The sequence below is a fragment of the Rhamphochromis longiceps genome, linkage group LG15 (genome assembly GCF_057381845.1).
Source record: "Rhamphochromis longiceps isolate RC_006_pf linkage group LG15, R_longiceps_female_GT1.1, whole genome shotgun sequence".
Lineage (NCBI taxonomy): Eukaryota > Metazoa > Chordata > Actinopteri > Cichliformes > Cichlidae > Rhamphochromis > Rhamphochromis longiceps.
In genome coordinates, this window is record NC_140571.1 from 5,032,106 (window position 1) to 5,053,590 (window position 21,485).

Consider the following 21,485-nt stretch of genomic DNA (forward strand, 5'->3'; position numbering starts at 1 on the left):
TGATAAAAATGTATCGATTCAAACCGGAGGGCAGTATTAGGCTGAGTCGACTTGTGCCACACACACACACACACACACACACACACACACACACACACACACACACACACACACACACACACACACACACACACAAAGAAATGCTGCATTGTGCTGTGTCTGGGGGTGGGCTGGGTGGGGATGAAAAGATAGAGGGCTGTCAGTCTACTACATTCTTTTCCTACACCTCTGGGATGTAAAGCACATTCGTAATCTCTCCAAAACCACATCCAAAGTAATTAAGACATGTCACTGTCTGCAGAGCTGGAGACAAGAATCGTGTAGTCTACAGAGATTGTATCACTTTAAGTAACAGGCAATGAGATTGTTAAGTATAATAACCCCATCCCCTGTGCGATGCTTCTGTTATAATACAGTATTGTCCAGGTTACTGCATTCGATACCACATGAACACTTACGGTTGTACTGAGATATATAGTATCTCACACAACTAAAACATGTTTTGTTTTGTACATGAAGTTTGATTTATACATTGTTGTGCCTTTCATCAAAGTTTGATCAAACTCTGTTATAAAGAAGACTTTGATAGGTTATAAGGTAGAAAACAAATGTGAAACTTTTCCCGTAAACCCTGTGTCGCCTGCCTTCTCCCAGATATACGAGAGAAGCCTACAGGTCCTTCAACAAAGAGCACAAAAGCTCCAAAACAACAACACAAAAAACAAAACAAAAAAAACCCCATGGCATAAAATCCTGTCTGCTCACCACGGGCCACAAATCCAATCCAGCAATCCAAGAGAGCGCAGGTAGCAAAACTTCAAAATCATAAAGTGCTCTCCAGAAGCCACTCAGACCTCGAGAGCTTGTCCCTGGCCCGGCGAATGTTTGTTGTGCTCTCGAGCTGCGGCAGCTCTCCGCTCATTGACAGGCTGCGTTTGGAGCGCAGGCTGGCCCCGGTTTTTGGGTAGGCCACGTAGCAGCGCTCCGCGTACGACTCTGCGTTGAACGAGTGCCTGCGGTTCACCCTCGCCCCTCCTGCGGGAACAGTCATGTATTGTCGAGCAACTTGATGGGGCCGCGGAGCCCTGGGGATGGCAGTCAACTTGGTGGGCTGGCCTGGTACAGCGAGAGTGATGGCTTGGGCCGTTTTCACATCCGACGAGTTATTCCGGTTCATGTTGTCGAGCTCGACATCTGCTTCAGCTCGGCGAGCCTCAGAGGGTTTTGTCGGAGCGGTCGAATGCTTGGGTCTCGGAGTGCCCGGGGAGGCTGGGTGCCAGCTGTGACTTCCAGCTGAGGTAGAGACCGTGCAGTCAGGGACAGACGGTTTCGTGGATGCCACCACGACAGGCGGTCGCTGCTTGGCTGGCTCCGGGGCAGGCAGGGCGACACGGAGGCAGTCCTTGTCATTCTTCTCTGGCCGCAGAACCTGCTTAGAGAGGGACTTGGGAATCCCACAGCCCTGTAGCTGTCCATCACTGCTCAGTGACCTAATATCCCCCATCTCTAGTGCCTGACAGGAGACAGGGAGAAGGCAAGAGCGAGAGGAATGAAAGCAAATCTATGAGACACACATTTCAATACAGACAGAACTAATAAGGATTAAAAGAACAAAATGCAAGGAATCGTCGCCCACTGACCTTATCTGTATCCCCTTGGTTACACACCCGATAACGCACAATGAGGAAGATGATAAAAGCGAGCACAGACGCCACGATAATCCCTCCGATGATAACCACAATGGTACCACCGAGAAACTGGGACTGCATGAAATGGCATCTCAGGTACTGCGGCTCAGTGGTAAAGTGGATGCAACCAATCACTCTGGTGGCAGTCAGCGAGGTCACCTGGTCGTCATAGATGGCCAACACGCACAAGTCGTAGTGCGTACCAGCCGCCAGGTTGTTTACTAAGATGCTCTTACTGGTCGGGGGTATCATCCTGTAAAAAAAAGAAGAAGAAGAAGAAGAAGAAGAAGAAGAAAAAGAAGAAAAGGCTTTGTGACTGTTCCGACATACTTTAGATTAGAGAAGGCTGAATGAAAGGAGACAGAGCAAATCATATTATCAGCCTTATTGTTTTGTAGGGATAAAAATGACATGACAATCATTTATCTCTCAGGGGGCTATTTACGATCTGTCTAGGCGTAATCTTTTGTGACATTTGATTTATTCTCTCAAACATCATTACAGATAAAAGGTTGCTTCGGTAGCTGGGGACACGTGGATCCCCCGTTTGTTCACAACATCAAGATTACAGGACGGGACACAACTCTTTAATGTCTCTTTAATTCTGTGGCCGCGGCTGAAACACCATATGTGTTACTGACTTTGAAGTTCATTTAGGGAGAAAAAAAAGGGTGGTGGTGGGGGGCAGTGGGGTATCTTGCGAAATGATCCTATCATATCACAGTGATTAGCACAAAATATGCGGTGAAAGGGTGCAGAGATGAAAGTATCCTGTGTACGCCAGTTCCTCAGATGGGCATGTGTGAAGCCTCTGATGCTTTTTTTGTAAAAACTGTGGAAGACTAGTCTTTCATCTTCCTATGAGTCCTCAGCTTAGTGCTGACATTCTGTTTTGATTTTGTTGATTAAGCATTATCAAGCTTCTGCACGTCGTAAATGACACACTCCAGCAAGGGGAGATTACGAGTCGAAGAATGAGAAGTCAGATACAGCGCATTAGTCTGTCTTCCTGATAGGATTAATAGACGCCACAAATAATCGCGTTGACAGCCAGGTCCATTTCTTAATGACTAAACATCCAAAGTGATTTAGAGATTCAAACACCGTGAAGGTAAAACAAGGGCCGTGGAACGCATACATATGCTTAGATTCAGCTTTAAAGTTTGTTGGGCAGTAAGAAAAGGAGCTTTTTCTTCTTCACATCTGCTCACCTGTATACCAATGAATCATCGTACGTCCCATTATATTGGATCTGAAACATGCGGATTCCAGGAATACTCCTGTGGAAGTTGAACTTGACCAGAGCTGAGGTCGAGGTGGCCTCAGCAATTACTACTTTCTTCTCCTGGCTCGTCTTTGCATTCCCCAGAGGCACCCCTCCTGCCTCTGCCCCCGTCTTGGTCACTGTGGCGATATCTGATGAGCCGGGGTCACGCTCCTGCTCCTCGACTGTGTTATTGGTGATGTGAGGGAGTTTGGTAATGACCAGCTTTACTGCACTGTGGGCCTCTCCGGCTGGGTTGGAAGCCACACAGGTAAAGGAACCTGAAACAAAAACCAAACAGATTAACTTTCTCCTGCCTTAAATTCATCACAATGTACAAATAAGCCCTGTGGGTCAGAAATGTGTAATAGAGAGCTTGGCAAAGAACCAATTATATATATTATTAGTTCCAATTTCTTCCGCTGAATCTATCAGAAAATGCCAAAGATGATACTTATTTGTGCAACAACAACATCTACAGAAGATGAACAGTTTCTGAAAGTCATAACCTTAAGAAATAACAGGAAAAAAAATCAGCAAAGACCTGTTAGATGCATCTGGATGTTCAGCTAATCCATTTACTGTCCAAGCCATTTCTGATACACTTCAGTGGAAATGTGACTGTCAATAAGCCCTTCTTAAGGAAGGGAAACAGGGAGAAAAGTCTGAGGTATGCCAAATTACACAAGAACCGGACTGAAAGTCAGTGGCAACAGGTCTTATGGAGTGCCAAATCCAAATTTGAAAAATTTGGCTCAAATTTTTGACAATATAGAGGAGGTCAGGAGAGAAGTACAACAGTAACCGTCTACAGCCATCTATAAAACATCTCTAAAACATGGTGGAGGCTCTGCATTTAGCCACTTTTGTGGATCTTCTAAACATGTGTGGATATATAAATGCAGAAAGGTACCCTAACATTTTGATCCATCATGCAATACATGAGCCGGTGCAGTAAAAGCATAGCTAAACAGAGAAATACACACAATAGAACACTATCAGTCATGGATTGACCTCTCTGGAGCAAGGACCTCAACATTACTGAAGCAGTGTGAGATAATCTTGACAGAGAACAGAATAAAAGGGAAAAACATCCAAAGAAGAGCTTTGAATGTCCTTCAAGAAGCCCAGAGAACTATTCATGAAGACTACTTGAAGAAATGACAAGAAGTCGCCTAAGAGAGTTCAGGCTGTGTTGAAGAATAAAGGTGACCATATCAAACATTGGCTTTCAACTTTGTTACAATTGTAAAAACTCTATTTGTTCCTCATAGTCTGTATTTCCATATATAATTACACTTGCTTCACTAAGTCACTGCACCTGTTTCCAATTTTCCTAACCAAATATAAAGAAATGAGGAGTGGCTCAAGACATTTGCACAGTACTGTATATTCTCTTGTGCACTGTGATCATTGTACAACTTCCTCGTCTGCTTGGTGTAACGGTTGTGCAGACAAATCAGAGTGGTTACAAACAAAGCACAGAGCCATGCATACTCTCTGTGTTTCTGAATTATACATTACTCTGACCTTAGAGGATCCTCCGGCTCTGCTGATGTGAATTATAACACCAGAATAAACTGAAATGAACTGAAATGGAGGTAGTGGGATATTTTTCACCTGCTTTTTTGTCCGTTCTTTCCATCCTGTACAAATTTATGCTTGACTACATTTGTTTTTACTGACTTTGTGTGAAAATTTCTTTGGATACAAGGCAAAAACTGCAGTTTTTCAAATGGTCCCCTGAGGCTGACTCCAAAAGGCTAGTCAGTGATAAACTCCCATGCTGAAATGCGACTATTTCCAGCAAAAACACATCAAATAAATTGAATTTAAAAAAAACCCCCAAAGGTTACAAAAACAGTTTCAGTCCTTCTAGCTGATTTCCCCATTCATGACAACTGTGCAGTTTTCAAATTGTGCATTTTTAGGGGTCATTCTGTGCAGACAGATGGTTGCCAAGACAGGCGGATATAGCCAGTAGCTCTCTACGAGGCTTCACCGTAAACAATTTAAATGAGTGAACTGGACCAGACTTGATGTTTATGGTGTTGGTGCTTTTCACTGCACTCTTAATGCAAATATCTGACAAATAAAAGTGCTTTCTGTGTGCCTAATTGGACTAACAGATCGTCCAAGAAGTCTGTGCTCTGCGAGTCAAATTCTGGTATTTCATTTTTATGTTACTTAGCACTAATTACCAGATATGCGATCTGTGCAAAACACCCATCCAGTCTGTTCTTTCAACAGTAGCTTTTACTTAGCACCCCCCTCCCCTCTTATTTATGGTCACTTCTGGCTTCAGACTGGAAACATTGGAAAAACATCACCTAGCTCTCTCCAAAGGAAAACAAGCTCAGCCTTCCAGCACTTATGGACTAATTAATACAAAATATCTAATCTTTCTAGTGTTGTACTTGAAAAGCTTCTGCTTTGAATCAGGACAGTTCTAAGGACTACCTCGGTATAAGTACCCACTGTGGAAGTCCTGAGCAACTAGATATCAAATTCCAAGTTTTTTACCTAAGCAGCACTAACAGAAACTCTAAAATGATGTAATAGTCAGCCAGCGGATGGTAATACAGCATCACCTCTTGCTGTGGTCTTTTATTTTTCTTTCTAATCCTGTTTCGGTCTCTGCACGTTCTGTCCACATAGCTTCACTGTGGTCGACACCTCGTATCAAACTGATGAACATTGCTAGTGAAGATTTTTTAACATTTCGCTTTGATGAGTGCAAATCACATCATGTAGCTTGTGTTGCACATAAGCTCAATACAGCCTGGAGTCCACTATCAGTTCACCTCTCTGAGCTTTCGTGCCATTTTAAAGGCTAGCATGGGGAGGTCTGTGTTTCCTGCCAAATGTTTCACCAGCTGGAGCTTATAATGGCAGTAGCTTTTGATAGTTTTGCTTGTGTGTTTGATCAGTCAACACTTACATCTAGACTAGTCACACAGCACGTCCCGTCACTCCAACTTCCTTCAAAGCTAAAGCAGAAACAGTACTTACACCGGCACAAGGAGCTTAAAAAGGACCTTTAGCTTCGGCTGCTGGCGATAGTGAATACGAATGTGTTTCAAGATGTTAGACACTGTTTCTGGAAAATTTCAGGTATCTAAAATGTTAATTGTTAACAAGTAAAAGTGTCAAAACACATTTCTTTGCAAACAGATGCATATGACAGGAACTTTGCCACGAATAAGCACACAGGCACGTCTCCACACTCAAAACTTTATCACCCGGTGTAGGTAAATACTACAGCCTTCCATGCTTATGTGCAAGCAAACAACTAATTCCGCTCCGTCAACAACATAAAAGCCCAGTCAGTGCAGTGTAAACAGACCGGAGTCCTTGACAGTGCTGATTAGGATGTCCAGCGTGCCGTCGGTGTGGACTACAGCCCTGGAGGAGTTGGACATAAGGCGTCCATCAGGTGCAATCCAGTGGATAATGGGGTCAGGGTCGCCCCTAGCCTTGCAGCGCAGAGTCACACTCTGACCCTCCAAAGCTCGCAGCTCCTGAGGCAAAGGGAGGAACAGGCAATCAGAGCGAGAGCTTCTTTTAACACCAATTAGATAAAGACCCTGATCAAAACTGAAAAACACAAATTACACACAGAAGTACTTTTGTGCTGCACGGTGTGGCTTAGATATTATTATTAATGCCGTTACTGATGATGTTGCGTTTCACAATCTCATTCCCTGTGAATGTAATCAGCAATTGATCATTGTCACGTTACTGAATTAGCATTATTATAACGGGAAGATCATCAATGAGACAGTACATCGCAGTTCATACGCTTGAGTCCAAATATAAGTTCATTTTCTCTGCAATTATGCAAAATAGGTCTGCTGAATGTAAATGAGATGATATATCTGTAGTTCTTTGGCAAGGATTTGATCAGATAATTTTGTTTGGATGCAAGGATAGAATCAGTCCGAGCTTCCACTGTGTATTGAGAGCTGCACTGCGGTTCCATCGCTAAACTGCAAATAGCTTTATTAAAACTGAAAATCTGACCAAAGAACTCCTCTAAAAACACCATCAGGTGCTGCAGTTTGATTTCATTTTTCAAGCACTTTATTTTTTATGATTTGCGAGCTGAGTGGCCCAGATGAGTCCCACAACTCTTGTAAGAGTTCTCTGAATCACAAAGCTAATATTTGGTGTGACAGTCAAAGGCAGCAAATAGTGCAACCTTGGATTAACTAAGGCAAAATCCGATGTGTGGCTCAGAGTGAAGCAGTACAGAATATTGCGTCTTAACGGTCCACAGCTTAACTCGAAGACGTACCTGAGAGTACCTGGTGATGAGAGGAGGCTCGCACAGGAACTCCTCTTCCGAAACAGTCCAGAAATAGCGTCCGGCGAGGTGTTGCGGTGAAGCACAGGTCTCCAGATCATCCTCCCTCTGCAACCTCCGCAGCCAAAGAAGCTCACAGTTACACCTCAGTGGGTTGCCCCCAAAGCTCAGTGCGAACGATGTAGGCCCCATTTTCCCAGATGTTGCCAGGACCCCAGCTCTCTGGAAAATAGGATCAGGAGGAAGCTTCTGGAGCTTGTTGGAGGTCACATCCAATCGCTTAAGCTTCTGCAACCCAGAGAAGGTGCCCTCTGGGATGTAGCTGAGCATGTTGTGATCCAAATTGAGCGTATGGAGATTGGACATCCTCTGAATGGCCACCCAGGGGGCGCTTTCCAAGTTGTTGTAAGACAGGTCCAGCTCCTCCAGTGCTGTCAGGTCATTAAAGGCCCCGCTTTGGATGTGGGTGAGCTGGTTGTTGTTGAGGATGAGGTGGTGCAGCTTGGACATGCCGCTGAAGGTGTCGTTGTTGATGCGGGTAAGCCGGTTGCTGTCGAGGTGAAGAGCTCGTAGGTTCTCCAGATCTCTGAACGCGTGAGGCGCGATGGAGCCAATAGTGTTCCGAGACAGAGTCAGATCCACCAGCTTGGTCATGTTTGCAAAGTCTTTGCGTTTGATGCTGGTTACAAAGTTATCCCCAAGACGCATCTCCACCGTGTGCCTGTCAATGTTAGGGGGCACAAACAGAAGCCCCTTTTTGTCACACAGTGTGGCCAAATTAGGGTTAAGCACCTGGCAGACGCAGCGTTTGGGACAGATTTGAACTTTGTGGGCCTTCACAGCCACACCGAGGATGATCAGATACACCAGGAGAGACTCCATTTGGCTTGTCATCAGGTTGATGCGCCTAAAAAATAAACGAATGAGAGACAGAGATGATCAAGCTGTTTGTGAAAATGGCAACAAGTGCAAACCCTGAGATCTATAATTCAAGCTGGGCAAAGTCACATTTAAAAAAGGAAAGAAAAATGGGCAATTCTGCTCTGCAAAGTTAAAGATTTTCCACTAGGCTGCAAACACTATTACTGTCAGCTCACAGCTCTCGTTTTTATAGCGCAAAGTCTGAGCAAGAAGCTAAGCAAATCGATGCCTGAACAAACAATAAATGCTGCACCATTAGACATGAAACTAATTAGTCACCTGCCGACTTGAGAGTGAAACATCCCTGGTAGTCTTGTAAGGTTTTTGTGACAGCTCTCCTTCTAAGCCCCTACTCCTCTGATCATACTTTTTTAAATATATGATCATGCCAGTCCTTTTATGTTTGTGTACAGAAGGATGAAAGTCTAGACTGGCAGTCCAGGGTCTCATCAGAATTATCCTGATATCTCCCAGGATCATATCGCCAATAGGAAGGGATGATTGGGCCCTGTGCCTCAGCGAAGATGTGCTATGCCTTGTTATTGATTTTCTCTCTTCTCTCCCTGATGCTGCTCTTACTTATGACACAGCTGAGATGTGGGGGGAATAAGGAGGGATCCATTTGATGCATCCTGAGACATTGTCAGGGATATAGCATCTCATAAAAGTAAGACTTTGGAGATCAGATGTACCAGAGCAAGAGTGACAGAAGTCGAGATTATATTTACTCTTTTTCTTTCTCCTTTTTTTGGTTGAACATGCAATATTCAGCCCTCTGGGTGTCCAATTACAGCACACAGAAAAGGACACCAATCAAATCAAACACAGAGAACAGGAGATCCAATCCCACAACCTGGGTGAAAATCCAAAGGCCAACCTTTAAATACAGACGAGAACGGCTGATTTATGATTACAGCTTCCTGTGGTTTGCCGGTAATGCCTCTATTGTCCGTGTTGGGACTCTAAGAGTGTGCAGAAGAAAAAAAAAACAGTTAAAAAAAATCCAGCCTTAGCAGAGAGGCCTGTCAACTGAGTGCCTTCATGTTTCAAAAGATTCTGTTGCACTGGAGCGGTGACACACAACTCCCGGTGTAATAACCTTGATAGAGTGAGAATGAAGAAAATATCATAGAGTAAAGAAAACAGCAGACAGGACAGGTGTGATACCCTGCCATGCGAGGGCATGCGGTGCCATTCGCTGACAGCTGGGTAAAACGTATTACAGCCCTAACGAGGAGGCAGGAACCATTCCTTTTAAAATGGGCCATAATAGGAAGGGGAGGAATGATATTGTTGGAGACAGAGAGAGAGAGAGAGCACGCTGGGTATGACATTTTCATGAACGCTGCTGATGAAGCAGCGGAGAATAAATGTCTTTTTCTGACCCATTTTTACACGGGACAACGTTACCAAATCCCACAAGATGTGTGCGGGGAGCCGCGGTGCACCGATCTGAGCTGGCGAGAAATGGACCGTGGGATCATTATTTAATGTTGTCATGACTCTCTTTAAAGAGAGCAGATGACTTCACCGTGAAGCAGTGCTGCAAAGCCGTGTGTAGTGCTTTCCAAGTATGCGTGCAAACTATCGACTTTTTATGTGCGCGCACAAAGCGTGAGAGGACAGCCTGCCTAAGTGTGTTCACGTTGGTGTGCCAACCACCTTCTGCTCTGACTCTGAATGGTACGGCCTCTGGTTGTGCAATGAGGCAGAGAGGACCTGCTACTTCCAGACTCGAATGGCGCTGAAGACACGATATTGATTCACTCTGTGGAGATGAGGCTTCTTCTTTCTATTTTTTTTTTCATGGCTGAAAACTCAGCCAAACGTGAAGAGAATGGTTGCAACAGTAATCTCTACAAAATTTGTTCTGTGAGGACAAAAGGACAGCCGCTCGCTGCTTAGATGGGCCAGGAAATATCGCTTACTGTCCCTCAATTTGCATTTAATTACTGGTCTTCCACAGAGATTTGCATAACAGGTTGCACTCATCAGGTACATGAACAAATAAGTAGATGATCAATCAATGTATTCATCAATCACACACTTCATCTTCAAATGTCAACCTCCCCCCCAAAACCTCACAGAAAATCATTATCCACTAGGTCGGCCTGTTCATTATAGTGGAGGGCCACAAATAAACAAGAAAACAGATAATCTAGTGATGCATTAACCATACTCTCCTTCTTAGTCAATCAAGTGTTCGTTTACTACCTCCGAGCAGGTCTTTTCACCCTCGGAGAAAAGAACAGACTGACAGCACACTCCCACACATAAGCACACACACCAGTGGGTGGGGATTTGTGCCTAATAGAGCCAGATCACTACACAACAACCCCCCTTCCTCATCCCCAGCTACAGAGACACATTCATGTGCAGCAGCAGCAGTAGCAGTTAACAGTAGGAGAGGGTATCTATAGCCTCCCTGGGGTGGCATTGGCCAAGAAAAACCTTATGCAGCATGCTGCATGCCAATCCGGCCGGTGAGGTCATGGGGGATATGTTTTCAGATGGTCTAACTTATGCTGGAGCTCATGTGAGAAAGCCTCTGCAATCCGCGTCTGGGCAGGAAATCAGGGAAAGCATCCCTGCGAGGAGGGGAAGATAATGAGATGAAGTCTGCCAGCGTCTCCACGCAGGTCGGCACAACGGCAGCGGTGGCATCTCGGTTTGCGTCTCACCTGAGTTGATATATATATATATATATATATATATATATATATATATATATATATATATATATATATATATATATATATATATATATATATATATATATATATATATATATATATATATATATATATATATATATATATATATATATATCGTAGTGGTTAAACTACACGCCTTTGGAACAGAGGATCGCAAGTTCGATTCCTGCCTGGGGCGTCTGTATCCAGTAAGGGTCCTAAGGCTAGACCCCCTATGCTAAGCAAGCCTACCGCAGACATGAGCGAGACAGATAAATATGAAGGCATGCCGGCTCGGACGTCGCCCGGATCAACAAGGTCCGCGTCAGGTGTTGAGGAACCAGGGCACCCTGACGAAAAGTGGGCTACTGGAACAAGAAGGCATCGGTGGGCAAGGGACGAAAACAGGGCGTTGTTGGAATGCTACTACGCAAGTAACCCCGGCGGAAGGGGCTACATGAATAGGATGAGGGACCTATGGATTCTTCGATACCCAACATCCACAATGACGGCGAAACAACTAGTAGCTCAGTGTTCCAACATTCGAAAGAAGGGACTGCTCTCACAGCTAGAGATTGACGAGGTACAACACAAATGCTACGGCAAGGAGGAGTCAGGACGCCAGGTCAGGGGGGAGATATCATCACCCCCACCCGAGATTGGGTACATAGCCCCAAGTGCGATAGGAGAAGGATCGTTGAGTGCGAGAGGAACTGACCTGAAAAATAGGATCATGGCCAAGCTTGAAACCTGGATCCCCCGTAGCCGGTTACCAAGATTACGTGAAGTACCCTCAGAAGGTCTGCTAGATGATGTTAATGCAGCACTACGGGCAATACCTACAACCACGATTACCGACACTAACAAGCTGATCTACAGTACGGCAGCAGTGATCAGTGAGATGCTTGGCTACAAGTTGAACAGCCACAAGGGGCAGTACCCTCCATGGAGAAGGAGGCTAGAGGGCAAGATCAAAGTAGCACGGAGGGAGGTTAGCCAACTAACAGAGTTGCAGAAAGGTGCGACAAATAAGGTGCCTAAGAAATACAGCAAGCTGTCCATACCTGAGGCCTTGGAAACTGCCAAGCAAAGACTCACAGCCTTGGCCAGCCGCTTGAGGAGGTACACCAGAGAGATAGAAGGCAGGAGAATAAACCAGCTGTTCTCCACAGAACCAGCAAAGGTGTACTCTCAGTGGCAAGGGAACAATAAGAGAACAGCACCACCAAGGCTGGAGACGGAGCAATACTGGAAGAGCATATGGGAGAAGGATGCAACCCATAACGGCAATGCTCAGTGGCTAGTGGATCTGAGGGCAGACCACAGCGACCTCCCTGAACAGGGTCCAGTAACCATCACAGTGGCAGATATCCAAGAAAGGGTCTCCAGTATGAAGAGTTGGACAGCACCAGGGCCCGACATGGTTCACGCCTACTGGCTGAAGAAGCTGACTGCACTCCACGAGCGTCTGGCAGCACAAATGAACCAGCTGCTAGTTAACGAGAGACACCCGGAATGGCTAACTGAAGGCCGGACGGTCCTGATCCCCAAGGACCCCAAGAAGGGACCGGTCCCCTCCAACTACCGACCAATAACCTGCCTCAGTACTACATGGAAGCTCCTGTCAGGCATCATATCGGCTAAGATGAACAGGCACATGGGTCAATACATGAGCGGGACACAGAAAGGAATTGGCAAGAATACCAGAGGTGCAAAACACCAGCTACTGGTAGACAGAACAATCAGCCGAGACTGCAAGACCAGACTGACCAACCTGTGCACTGCCTGGATTGATTACAAGAAGGCCTATGACTCAATGCCCCACAGCTGGATACTGGAATGCCTAGAATTGTACAAGATCAATGGGACCCTAAGAGCCTTCATCAGGAACTCAATGGGGATGTGGCGTACAACACTAGAGGCCAACTCCAAGCCCATAGCACAAGTTACCATCAAGTGCGGGATCTACCAAGGAGATGCTCTGTCCCCACTGCTGTTCTGCATAGGCCTGAACCCCCTCAGTGAGATCATTAACAAGACTGGCTACGGATACCGACTACGGAACGGAGCAGTTGTCAGCCACCTCCTGTACATGGATGACATCAAGCTGTATGCCAAGAGTGAACGAGACATCGATTCACTGATCCACACTACCAGGCTATACAGCAATGACATTGGAATGTCGTTCGGACTGGAGAAGTGTAGTCGGATGGTAACAAAGAGAGGGAAGGTAGTCAGAACTGAGGGGATTGAACTACCAGAAGGCAACATTGCAGACATAGAGGACAGTTACAAGTACCTGGGGATCCCGCAGGCAAATGGGAACCATGAAGAGGCCGCTAGAAAGGCTGCAACCACCAAGTACCTGCAGAGGGTCAGGCAAGTCCTGAGGAGTCAGCTGAATGGTAAGAACAAGATCCGGGCCATCAACACATACGCCCTGCCCGTGATCAGGTACCCTGCTGGGGTAATAGGCTGGCCAAAGGAGGAGATAGAAGCCACTGACATAAAGACAAGAAAGCTCCTGACCATGCATGGAGGGTTTCACCCCAAGTCCAGCACCCTGAGGCTGTACGCTAAGCGGAAGGAAGGGGGCCGGGGACTGGTGAGTGTCAGCACCACAGTCCAGGATGAGACAAGGAACATCCAAGAATACATTGGGAAGATGGCCCCAACTGACCGAGTGCTCAGTGAATACCTCAGGCAGCAGAAACCCAAGAAAGAGGAGGGAGACGAGGAACCATCATGGAAGGACAGGCCCCTACACGGTATGTACCACCGGCAGATAGAGGAGGTGGCTGATATCCAGAAATCCTACCAGTGGCTGGACAAAGCTGGACTGAAAGACAGCACAGAGGCACTAATCATGGCAGCACAAGAACAAGCTCTGAGTACAAGATCCATAGAGGCTGGGGTCTATCACACCAGGCAAGACCCCAGGTGCAGGCTGTGTAAAGATGCCCCAGAGACAATCCAGCACATAACAGCAGGGTGCAAGATGCTAGCAGGCAAGGCATACATGGAACGCCATAACCAAGTGGCCGGCATAGTGTACAGGAACATCTGTGCCGAGTATAACCTAGAAGTCCCGAGGTCAAAATGGGAGATGCCCCCAAGGGTGGTGGAGAATGACCGAGCTAAGATCCTGTGGGACTTCCAGATACAGACGGACAAAATGGTGGTGGCTAACCAACCGGACATAGTGGTGGTAGACAAACAGAAGAAGACGGCCGTAGTGATCGATGTAGCGGTTCCCAATGACAGCAATATCAGGAAGAAGGAACACGAGAAGCTGGAGAAATACCAAGGGCTCAGAGAAGAGCTCGAGAGGATGTGGAGGGTGAAGGTAACGGTGGTCCCCGTGGTAATCGGAGCACTAGGTGCGGTGACTCCCAAGCTAGGCGAGTGGCTCCAGCAGATCCCGGGAACAACATCGGAGATCTCTGTCCAGAAGAGCGCAGTCCTGGGAACAGCTAAGATACTGCGCAGGACCCTCAAGCTCCCAGGCCTCTGGTAGAGGACCCGAGCTTGAAGGATAAACCGCCCGCAGGGGCGTGCTGGGTGTTATATATATATATATATATATATATATATATATATATATATATATATATATATATATACATATATATATATACATATATATACATATATATATATATATATATATAAGCTGTGTTGTGTCAAGGAGGTAAACTGATGCTGCAACGTGACGGTAAAACGGTATCGACAAAACAGTGAAACAGCTCCTCATCCTGCCTGCTTTTATGAGAGCAAATGGAGCCGCAGCATCTGCTGAAGTGGATCATATTTTGACTGAGCTGGTAGAAATTCTATGTTGTCGGGTAAACGCTTGTGTAGGTAAGAGCAGCAGACCAAACATCGATGCTGTGAAGCACCATCCAACTCACTAACACATGTGAATGTGGCCATGTGCTGTGACACCCTGGCTTCCTTTCGTTTTTCTTTTTTCTTCTTACAAAGTCTGCAAATGTTAGAACGTGATAGCTCTTTGGGTGACAGCCTTGATGCCATGGCAACACCGCAAACGTCAGTTTTAGGGTGAGATGTAATCAGTGGCTTATTTTTTTTCTTCTTCAGATAACCTAATATTATTTAGAACAAAGAGTCCTCTCCGAAGGAAAAGGACCTTGACAACTCTTTTGCTCGAAGGCCAGAGCAGACCCACTGTAGCATTTCTGATGAGGAGATTGTGCACTCAGCTAATTCTGGATTGAATTGGATTTTTTTTCCCAGTCTTGCACGTATTAAAACCAAAAATGACTTGATGGGGAAATCTGATGCAGATTAAATGATTTCTCAGCCCGTGAGTGCATGTCTACCCATCCACATGCGTGCCAGACGGACGGCATACTAAGCAGACCCAGCTGCATCAACAGAAGTGCAGTTCATCAGCATTTACATCGCCTTCTTGTAATTTTTCCCCCTTCATCACAAGAAATTCACCTTGATACACTAGACACCTCGTGACCGGGGGCGTATAAGCACTTTGCATATTCTTCTTTGAGCATTTCACTGAAGCAGGTGACAGATTTTAAATTCTGATCACCGATTTGTGATCTTAATTCTTGCACCGTTGCGACGTGCCCTGAAGTGATGGGCTTATGACCTGGGATTGTCTTCTGGTAGAAAGGGAACACAGAATCCTCAAACACTAAGTCTGAATATCAATGTGGCCTCCTCAAGTTGAATATTCTGCATGATACATACCAGCAGGTGTGCAGATACTCACATCTGTCAGTTCCAAAGTGAATTTCGGGTAAAGGAAGTGCAAAAACACTTCTATTGGTGACAGCACGACTCCCTCATGTTATCATTTACATGTGTGTGAGGGGAAGGGGGGCAGCCATCAGCCATAATGAGATCTCCGCACCTTCTGACTCATTTTCCTTCTTTCAAAGACCCCCAGGATACTGGATTTCTACCTCATGTAGCAGCACTAGCCAAATTGTCTTTTTAAAAAAAAAAAGCTTAATAATGCATAAATCTCCTTTACCTTATTAAGTTGTGTAACCATAAGGCATCTCTCACATACTACACGTGTGAAGCAGGTGTGCAAGTTTGTGTGAGCCATATCTCAGTTTCAGATCTGGATGCAAGCACTTCTCCAGTGGGGGAAAAAAGCTACACAAAACCTAATTTGTGGGGAGACAAATTTCGGTCAGCGAGTGTGGAGCTGGTCTGCAGAAAAGCCCGGGTGCTGAGGAGCCACACATCACTCCTCCTCCGTCAGTGAAAGGAAGCAGCACATAAGCACCAACATTTGAGTGCATTCACAGAGCACAGAGAGCAAATAGAAGCAGCAAAATGAGGCGTGGGCCTTGTTTCACTGGTGTAGCAGTTACAATCATGCCTCGGACACTCATGAATAATAAGATACGTGATAACTAACACTCCTCAGACAGGACCATTATACCTCATCCTTTATAAAAATAAAAAAAAATCACTAGGACCATTTCCCCCATACCACCTCCTCCTCATCCCACAGACTTACAATCCTGTTATCAGTTTAGGCTCATTTAGACTTCATCACAGCTTAATTACTGATGAGGAATTTGCATATCAGTTATGGGTTTGACCAGAACACACCAGAGACAAATCTCTCTAAAACACACAAGAAAACACAAAACACATGCAATAAATCAGCCTTTTCCTGCACATGAATCACAGCCACCACGGCCATTATTCTCAGTTTCACCTATATCAGGGGGGAGGAAAAAAGCAGCACCAAACACATACAAATGGATACTAAAAATAAATTTTAAAAAAAATGTTCCTTGGCGTGTGAGATTTTTTTTGACCTTGCGGTACAGGTCCTGGGCTGGTGGGGTTACAGCCACAACCCATGTCACAAGGGAAAATCTGAGCGCATTCAGACGGGTCCTAAGAGAACTACTTCAAGTCAATATTTCGCTTCTTGAAAGACAGACTCCGCAAAAGAGTTCACACGCTCCAATTCACACCAAAGGCAGCCTGTAAAATACTGATTTTTTTTTATTATTTTACCTTGTAGCTGAAACATGGAGCCAAGTCACAGGAGGGTGGGTTTGAGCTTATTTCCTCCCAAGGGGGCTGGCGGCATACCGAGAGTGGCTTGCCTTAAAAAAGAAATGTGCTGCCTGGAGATAATTCAGGTGTCCCGAAACACGCGTCTTGGTTCCTACAGCATGTGACGGCCTGCGAAACCAGCGATGCCCTTCAAGAAATCCATAACCAGCAGATAAAGGACGGCTCCTTTGCGATCCTGTGTGAGCGGTAAAATGTTACTCTAATTCCCCCTATCGAAAAAAAGGACTAGACAACAGGCAACCCCCCCCCCCAAACAAACAGGAAAAAAAACCACACACAAGCTGAAGGGTCCCGGCGTGGCTCTGAAGCTGCAGCTGTATAGGGATCGTCTCTACTGCGCATCCGCCTGGATGCAGCTCCAGAAGAGAAAACGCCTCTGTAGCTTTGTAGCGACGGGCAGCTTTAACATCTACAGCAGCGCTGTGAGCGACTGCTGCTTCCGCTGCTGCTGCCGCTACTGTGCTCAATCCGGCCAGATGTTCGTATCGCTTTCACGGGCTTTCGCTGGCGACGCAGGGTTCAGTGTGAGTTAATCCAGATTGACTGAAGGGTTGCTGCCGTAATATATCCCCTCCCCTTCCCCTTCCCCTCCTTACTGCCCCCGGACTACTGTCAACCACCGACCCGGCTCCATTTCTGACCAGAGGTGTTGTGCTCGGAATGGTAATCGGTGCGCTCTGAGCTGCACAGAGACCATTTGTGTGCACAGACAGATGCAGTGCCTCCCAGCCTATCTCACAGGCAGGCATCATCATTTATTCATGGAGACTGAACTCTGCTGCACGAACGTTGAGTAGATTGAGCTTATGATATTCTCTAAGAATTCAATTTGATTAAATGAAGAAGAAAAAAAATATGGGGCTGAGATGCTGATGCAGATTCAGACATGCAGGACATGAAGGCTAAGAAAGCCAGGCAACAACAAGCAGCCCGTAGGCTTAAGCAAGACTGGTATTGAAAAATCCATCCATTCTCTTGGATCAAACCTCTGCTGCTGCAGGTGCTTCTAGTGGGTGAACGCCAAAAATAGGCTATAGCTGAACAATGCTGCATGTATTACATAGATTATTGGCAAGAAAGTGTTGAGTTGGCTGAAAGAGAAAGGCCCGGCTCCCCCGTGGGTCTGCTTGGCGCTGGACCCATCCCTATCTGATGCAATGATCCTATGGCCTTTTGTGCAAGTTGGCAAAGTAGCCTATATGTGCACAAGTGTATTCAAGTGCAGCAGCACTGTAGTTTTCTTGGACTTGCTGGGTTTTTTTGTTGTTTTTTTTGCTCCTGTAACAACAATGACCTATACCACCCCAGGGCCTTACAGCACTTTGAAATAGGTGTTTGTTGTCATCCAAAAGAATTACCCTGAGGATCTCTACTCTAGATCAATAACTCCATCCAGTTACAACACACCCACTTGAGATCAATATGAATAGCCTAAGTGGTTTAAGCATTCACTGTTATCCAGAACTGGAAGGGCATGAGCTTTTTGTGCACGAACTGTACATGTATGAAAACATGTCACACTATGACTTTATTGTCTCAAAAGATTTGCAGAATCAATGCATCCTTGTGAGCATGATTTTTTTTTAAACCAGCCACATCAAGAACATGTTAGCATTTTGCTGGTGGGAAGTGTTAATGTCAAGCTTGCATCATGAGCTCACAGTTGGTGATATGAAATGACACTGACATGTCTTAGGCTTTTTGTGATGCGTTCCTTTACTGTTGTGATTCAGACTTTCCTGCTTTGCTTTTCTTTCTTTCTTTCACCGGTGCATGTCCCTCAGGAACCGCTGGTATGTGAGGCTGTCTGCTCGCTCGCCGCTCCGGCTCTTTTTCTCCAAAAATAGGCTCACGGTGTCCCGTGGAGGGTCAGTGATGCTGCGACTCCACAGGGTCTCTGTGATCCCCAGCAGCTCACGCACGCATGCAGAGATGACCTGCGGGGTACACAGCGGGATTTAAGAAAGCACGCTTAATGTTTACATTATCTAACCTTATTTAATAAAGTCGTCCCACTGAGAGGGAGAGGAGAATCTTGTATAACAGGGAGAAAGGTTACAGGGTTACACTCATAAAAACTGATGTATCAAATGACTTACAGGTTAAACCAAAAAATAATTATGACTTAACAGCGTGTACACGCTTCTTTGCTGAGACTGTTTTTCTCCATACCACTCATACCACAGTTTATGCTTCCTGGGAGTTTAGCAGAGTTGAATGGCACATTTAGCCAATTTAGTTATGACCCCAGAAATACAGATTAGAAAAAACAGTCACTGTAACTGTAAACAGCCTATATTGGATAGAGCTGATCTGAGTGTGTTTTCTGGCAGTGATGTTTACAACACACGCTTTAATTGGATGTCGCGCTGCTCTGAGAAAAAAAAAGAAAGAAAGCCAAACATGTGCTGTTATTTTGTGGTGCTTCCAGTCAACTTGTAGTAGTGCATACTGCAGAGACTTCTAACACAACTGAAGGTGGTTATAACAGTTATTTTTAACACTGTTTTCTGGCTTTTTATGTGTTATATCGTCAAAGAAAGATATAACGCCTTTATAACCTCCCACCACATCTTAAGGGGGATCAATTACACCTTTACCCATGTTTTGACCTTTATAAAGGGGATAATATATGTATGAGTAATCCCTATGAACCTTTAGAGTGCTCTAGACTTTTTCTGCTCTTGGCTCTGTACAATGACAGTGGGACAGGATGTTCTCAGTATGGCCATCCGAGGCCTTAGATGATAGGAAAGATGGATGCAGTCACTGTGATGTCAACTAGAACATTTTCAGCCTCATCATGTTGGTGTTTTGAAGCCAGCTGTGACTGGAGAGGGATTTGTTTGACTGAGAAACCAATTTATCACTGACAATTTGTCAGGCAACTTCCTCGAAAATCCTCCTTTCTTACTTTTACACAGAATCTTTTTTACAAACTGGATGTCATGGTTTATTCAAAATGATCTGAAACAAGGGACTGCGTCCTAAAACTCATCAGGAAAGAACTGCTACATTCTATTTTCCCATAGACTTCTATACAACTAAAACCTTTTTTGAAGCTGCCCCCTTTTACTGGTCATTAGCTGGTCATTAAAATATATAAGATTAATTGCATTAAATAGTTCACTTTTTAGACTCAGAAGCTGTCTCAATCTTTGATACTATCTACACTCAATCAATCAGCCAATTAAGTGGCAGCAATTTAATGCATTTTAGGCATATAGACATGGTAAAGATGACCTGCAGAAGTTGTTGGTGCCAGAAGAGGTTGGTCTAACTTTTTCAGAAACTGATGATCTAATGGTTTTTTTCCTGGACAACCAGAGAATGGTTCAAAAAAGAGAAAATATGGACGAAAATGTTTTGCTGATATAAGAGGTCAGAGGAGAAGGGCCAGGCTACTATGAAGCTATGAAGGTAACAGTAATACCAAACTCATTACAATAGGCTGCAGAAGAGCATCTCTAAATGCACACCATGTTGAACCTTGAAGTAGACTGGTTACAGCAGCAGAAGACCGCACCAGGTGCCACTCCTGTCAGCTAGGACCAGTAAACTGAGGCTACAATTCCCATGGGATTACCAGAATAGGACAACAGAAAACTGAAATTTAAGTCTTAGGCAAACAGATCTGGCTTCCGAGCTAGGCAGCCCTACCCACCTGCTGCTCATACCATTTGTTTACAAGTGCCAGCCATTCAGAAGAAAGATGGCTGTTTCAGAGAGAGGGTGACCTTAAAGACTGTACTAATACGCAGTATAAGATAAATACGAATTTGCGTAATCCGCGAATGCTTTCGAAGTATCTAACAATAAAATTATGGAGCGTTAACTTAGCATGACAGATCCCCTTTAAGTGATGTGTCACCAACCCTTTGTGTTTTTAAATGCATAACCTGACTCTATTAAGCCATACATCAAATTTTTTATATATAAATAGGGCAAGGTGATAAAAATGGTGTTGCTTATTTAGCATCTCATATTACTTACTTGGCAAGTTCTAGCCAACAACTAGAACTAATACCTCTTTTTAATACCTGCATGTGTTTAAAATCTGTGACTCCCAGTCTTGGCAAGTAGATGCAATTCACGTAAATAAGCTTTCTTCCACTTATGAGGTTGTCCGTGAAACATGCCTGCGACAGAAAGACGTAATAAAGTGAGAAGTTTAAGGAGTGAACTGATTCAATGGAGGCTAACTAGCTTCTTTTTTCACTTTGTCAATGTTGTCACCTAAGGTCAGGTCAGGTTTAACTTACTTTATATTGTGGAAATCCTAAAGACTCAATCCATCTCGCAACATCATGACAATCCCACTGTAGGAACTCCATGTTGCCTTTAAGCATGTTGCCATGGAAACTGTTACCTGGCTTTAGGCGTTAATAAGCGTTTACTTCGAAACGTTTTTATAAAATCACTTTTATTTTTATTTTGTCCCAAGAAAGTACCGGGCCTTGTATTTACGGCAAGGGACATCTTTAACACAGAAGTTTGAAAACAGTTTTTTCCTTATCCTTTTT

General features: G+C 44.9%; 3 protein-coding genes across 4 annotated transcripts in view; 1 reads left to right on the forward strand and 2 right to left on the reverse strand.

Annotated features, from left to right (window-relative positions):
• On the reverse strand, positions 1 to 17,485 carry lrfn5b (leucine rich repeat and fibronectin type III domain containing 5b). 2 transcript variants are annotated; one of them, XM_085382112.1, is made up of 6 exons: positions 17,241 to 17,485; positions 7,250 to 8,165; positions 6,299 to 6,473; positions 2,900 to 3,233; positions 1,641 to 1,941; positions 1 to 1,513 (listed from the first exon to the last, which is right to left on the reverse strand). In XM_085382112.1, the coding sequence occupies exons 2-6, from the start codon at positions 8,150 to 8,152 to the stop codon at positions 824 to 826; spliced, it is 2,403 nt and encodes an 800-aa protein (XP_085238238.1). In that variant the 5' UTR covers positions 8,153 to 8,165; positions 17,241 to 17,485; the 3' UTR covers positions 1 to 823. The 2 variants fall into 2 exon arrangements, with proteins under 2 accessions (XP_085238238.1, XP_085238237.1); XM_085382111.1 differs by lacking the exon at positions 17,241 to 17,485 and adding an exon at positions 16,900 to 17,038.
• LOC146651855 (methylmalonate-semialdehyde/malonate-semialdehyde dehydrogenase [acylating], mitochondrial-like) overlaps positions 17,014 to 21,485 on the forward strand; it is a 14,714-nt gene continuing 10,242 nt past the window's right edge. Inside the window, exon 1 of the mRNA XM_085382113.1 lies at positions 17,014 to 17,148. The gene's annotated coding sequence lies outside the window, so the exon portion shown is untranslated. The remainder of the gene's footprint in view (positions 17,149 to 21,485) is intronic.
• LOC146651856 (sterile alpha motif domain-containing protein 15-like) lies at positions 17,249 to 21,484 on the reverse strand. Its single transcript, XM_085382119.1, has 3 exons — positions 21,225 to 21,484; positions 21,003 to 21,101; positions 17,249 to 18,899 (listed from the first exon to the last, which is right to left on the reverse strand). The coding sequence occupies exons 1-3, from the start codon at positions 21,309 to 21,311 to the stop codon at positions 18,726 to 18,728; spliced, it is 360 nt and encodes a 119-aa protein (XP_085238245.1). The 5' UTR covers positions 21,312 to 21,484; the 3' UTR covers positions 17,249 to 18,725.

Bases quoted from the DNA above. Each gene is read 5' to 3' on its own strand.
- lrfn5b (XM_085382112.1), bottom strand. From the start codon at position 8,152: ATGACAAGCCAAATGGAGTCTCTCCTGGTGTATCTGATCATCCTCGGT. The intron at 6,474-7,249 runs GTACGTCTTCGA...CCTTTGCCTCAG, and splicing joins TCATCACCAGGTACTCTCAG to GAGCTGCGAGCTTTGGAGGG. The intron at 1,514-1,640 runs GTCAGTGGGCGA...GTCTCCTGTCAG, and splicing joins ACCAAGGGGATACAGATAAG to GCACTAGAGATGGGGGATAT.
- LOC146651856 (XM_085382119.1), bottom strand. From the start codon at position 21,311: ATGCTTAAAGGCAACATGGAGTTCCTACAGTGGGATTGTCATGATGTT. The intron at 21,102-21,224 runs GTAAGTTAAACC...TTTCTGTCGCAG, and splicing joins TAGGATTTCCACAATATAAA to GCATGTTTCACGGACAACCT. The intron at 18,900-21,002 runs GTATTAAAAAGA...TGTACCCCGCAG, and splicing joins CAGATTTTAAACACATGCAG to GTCATCTCTGCATGCGTGCG.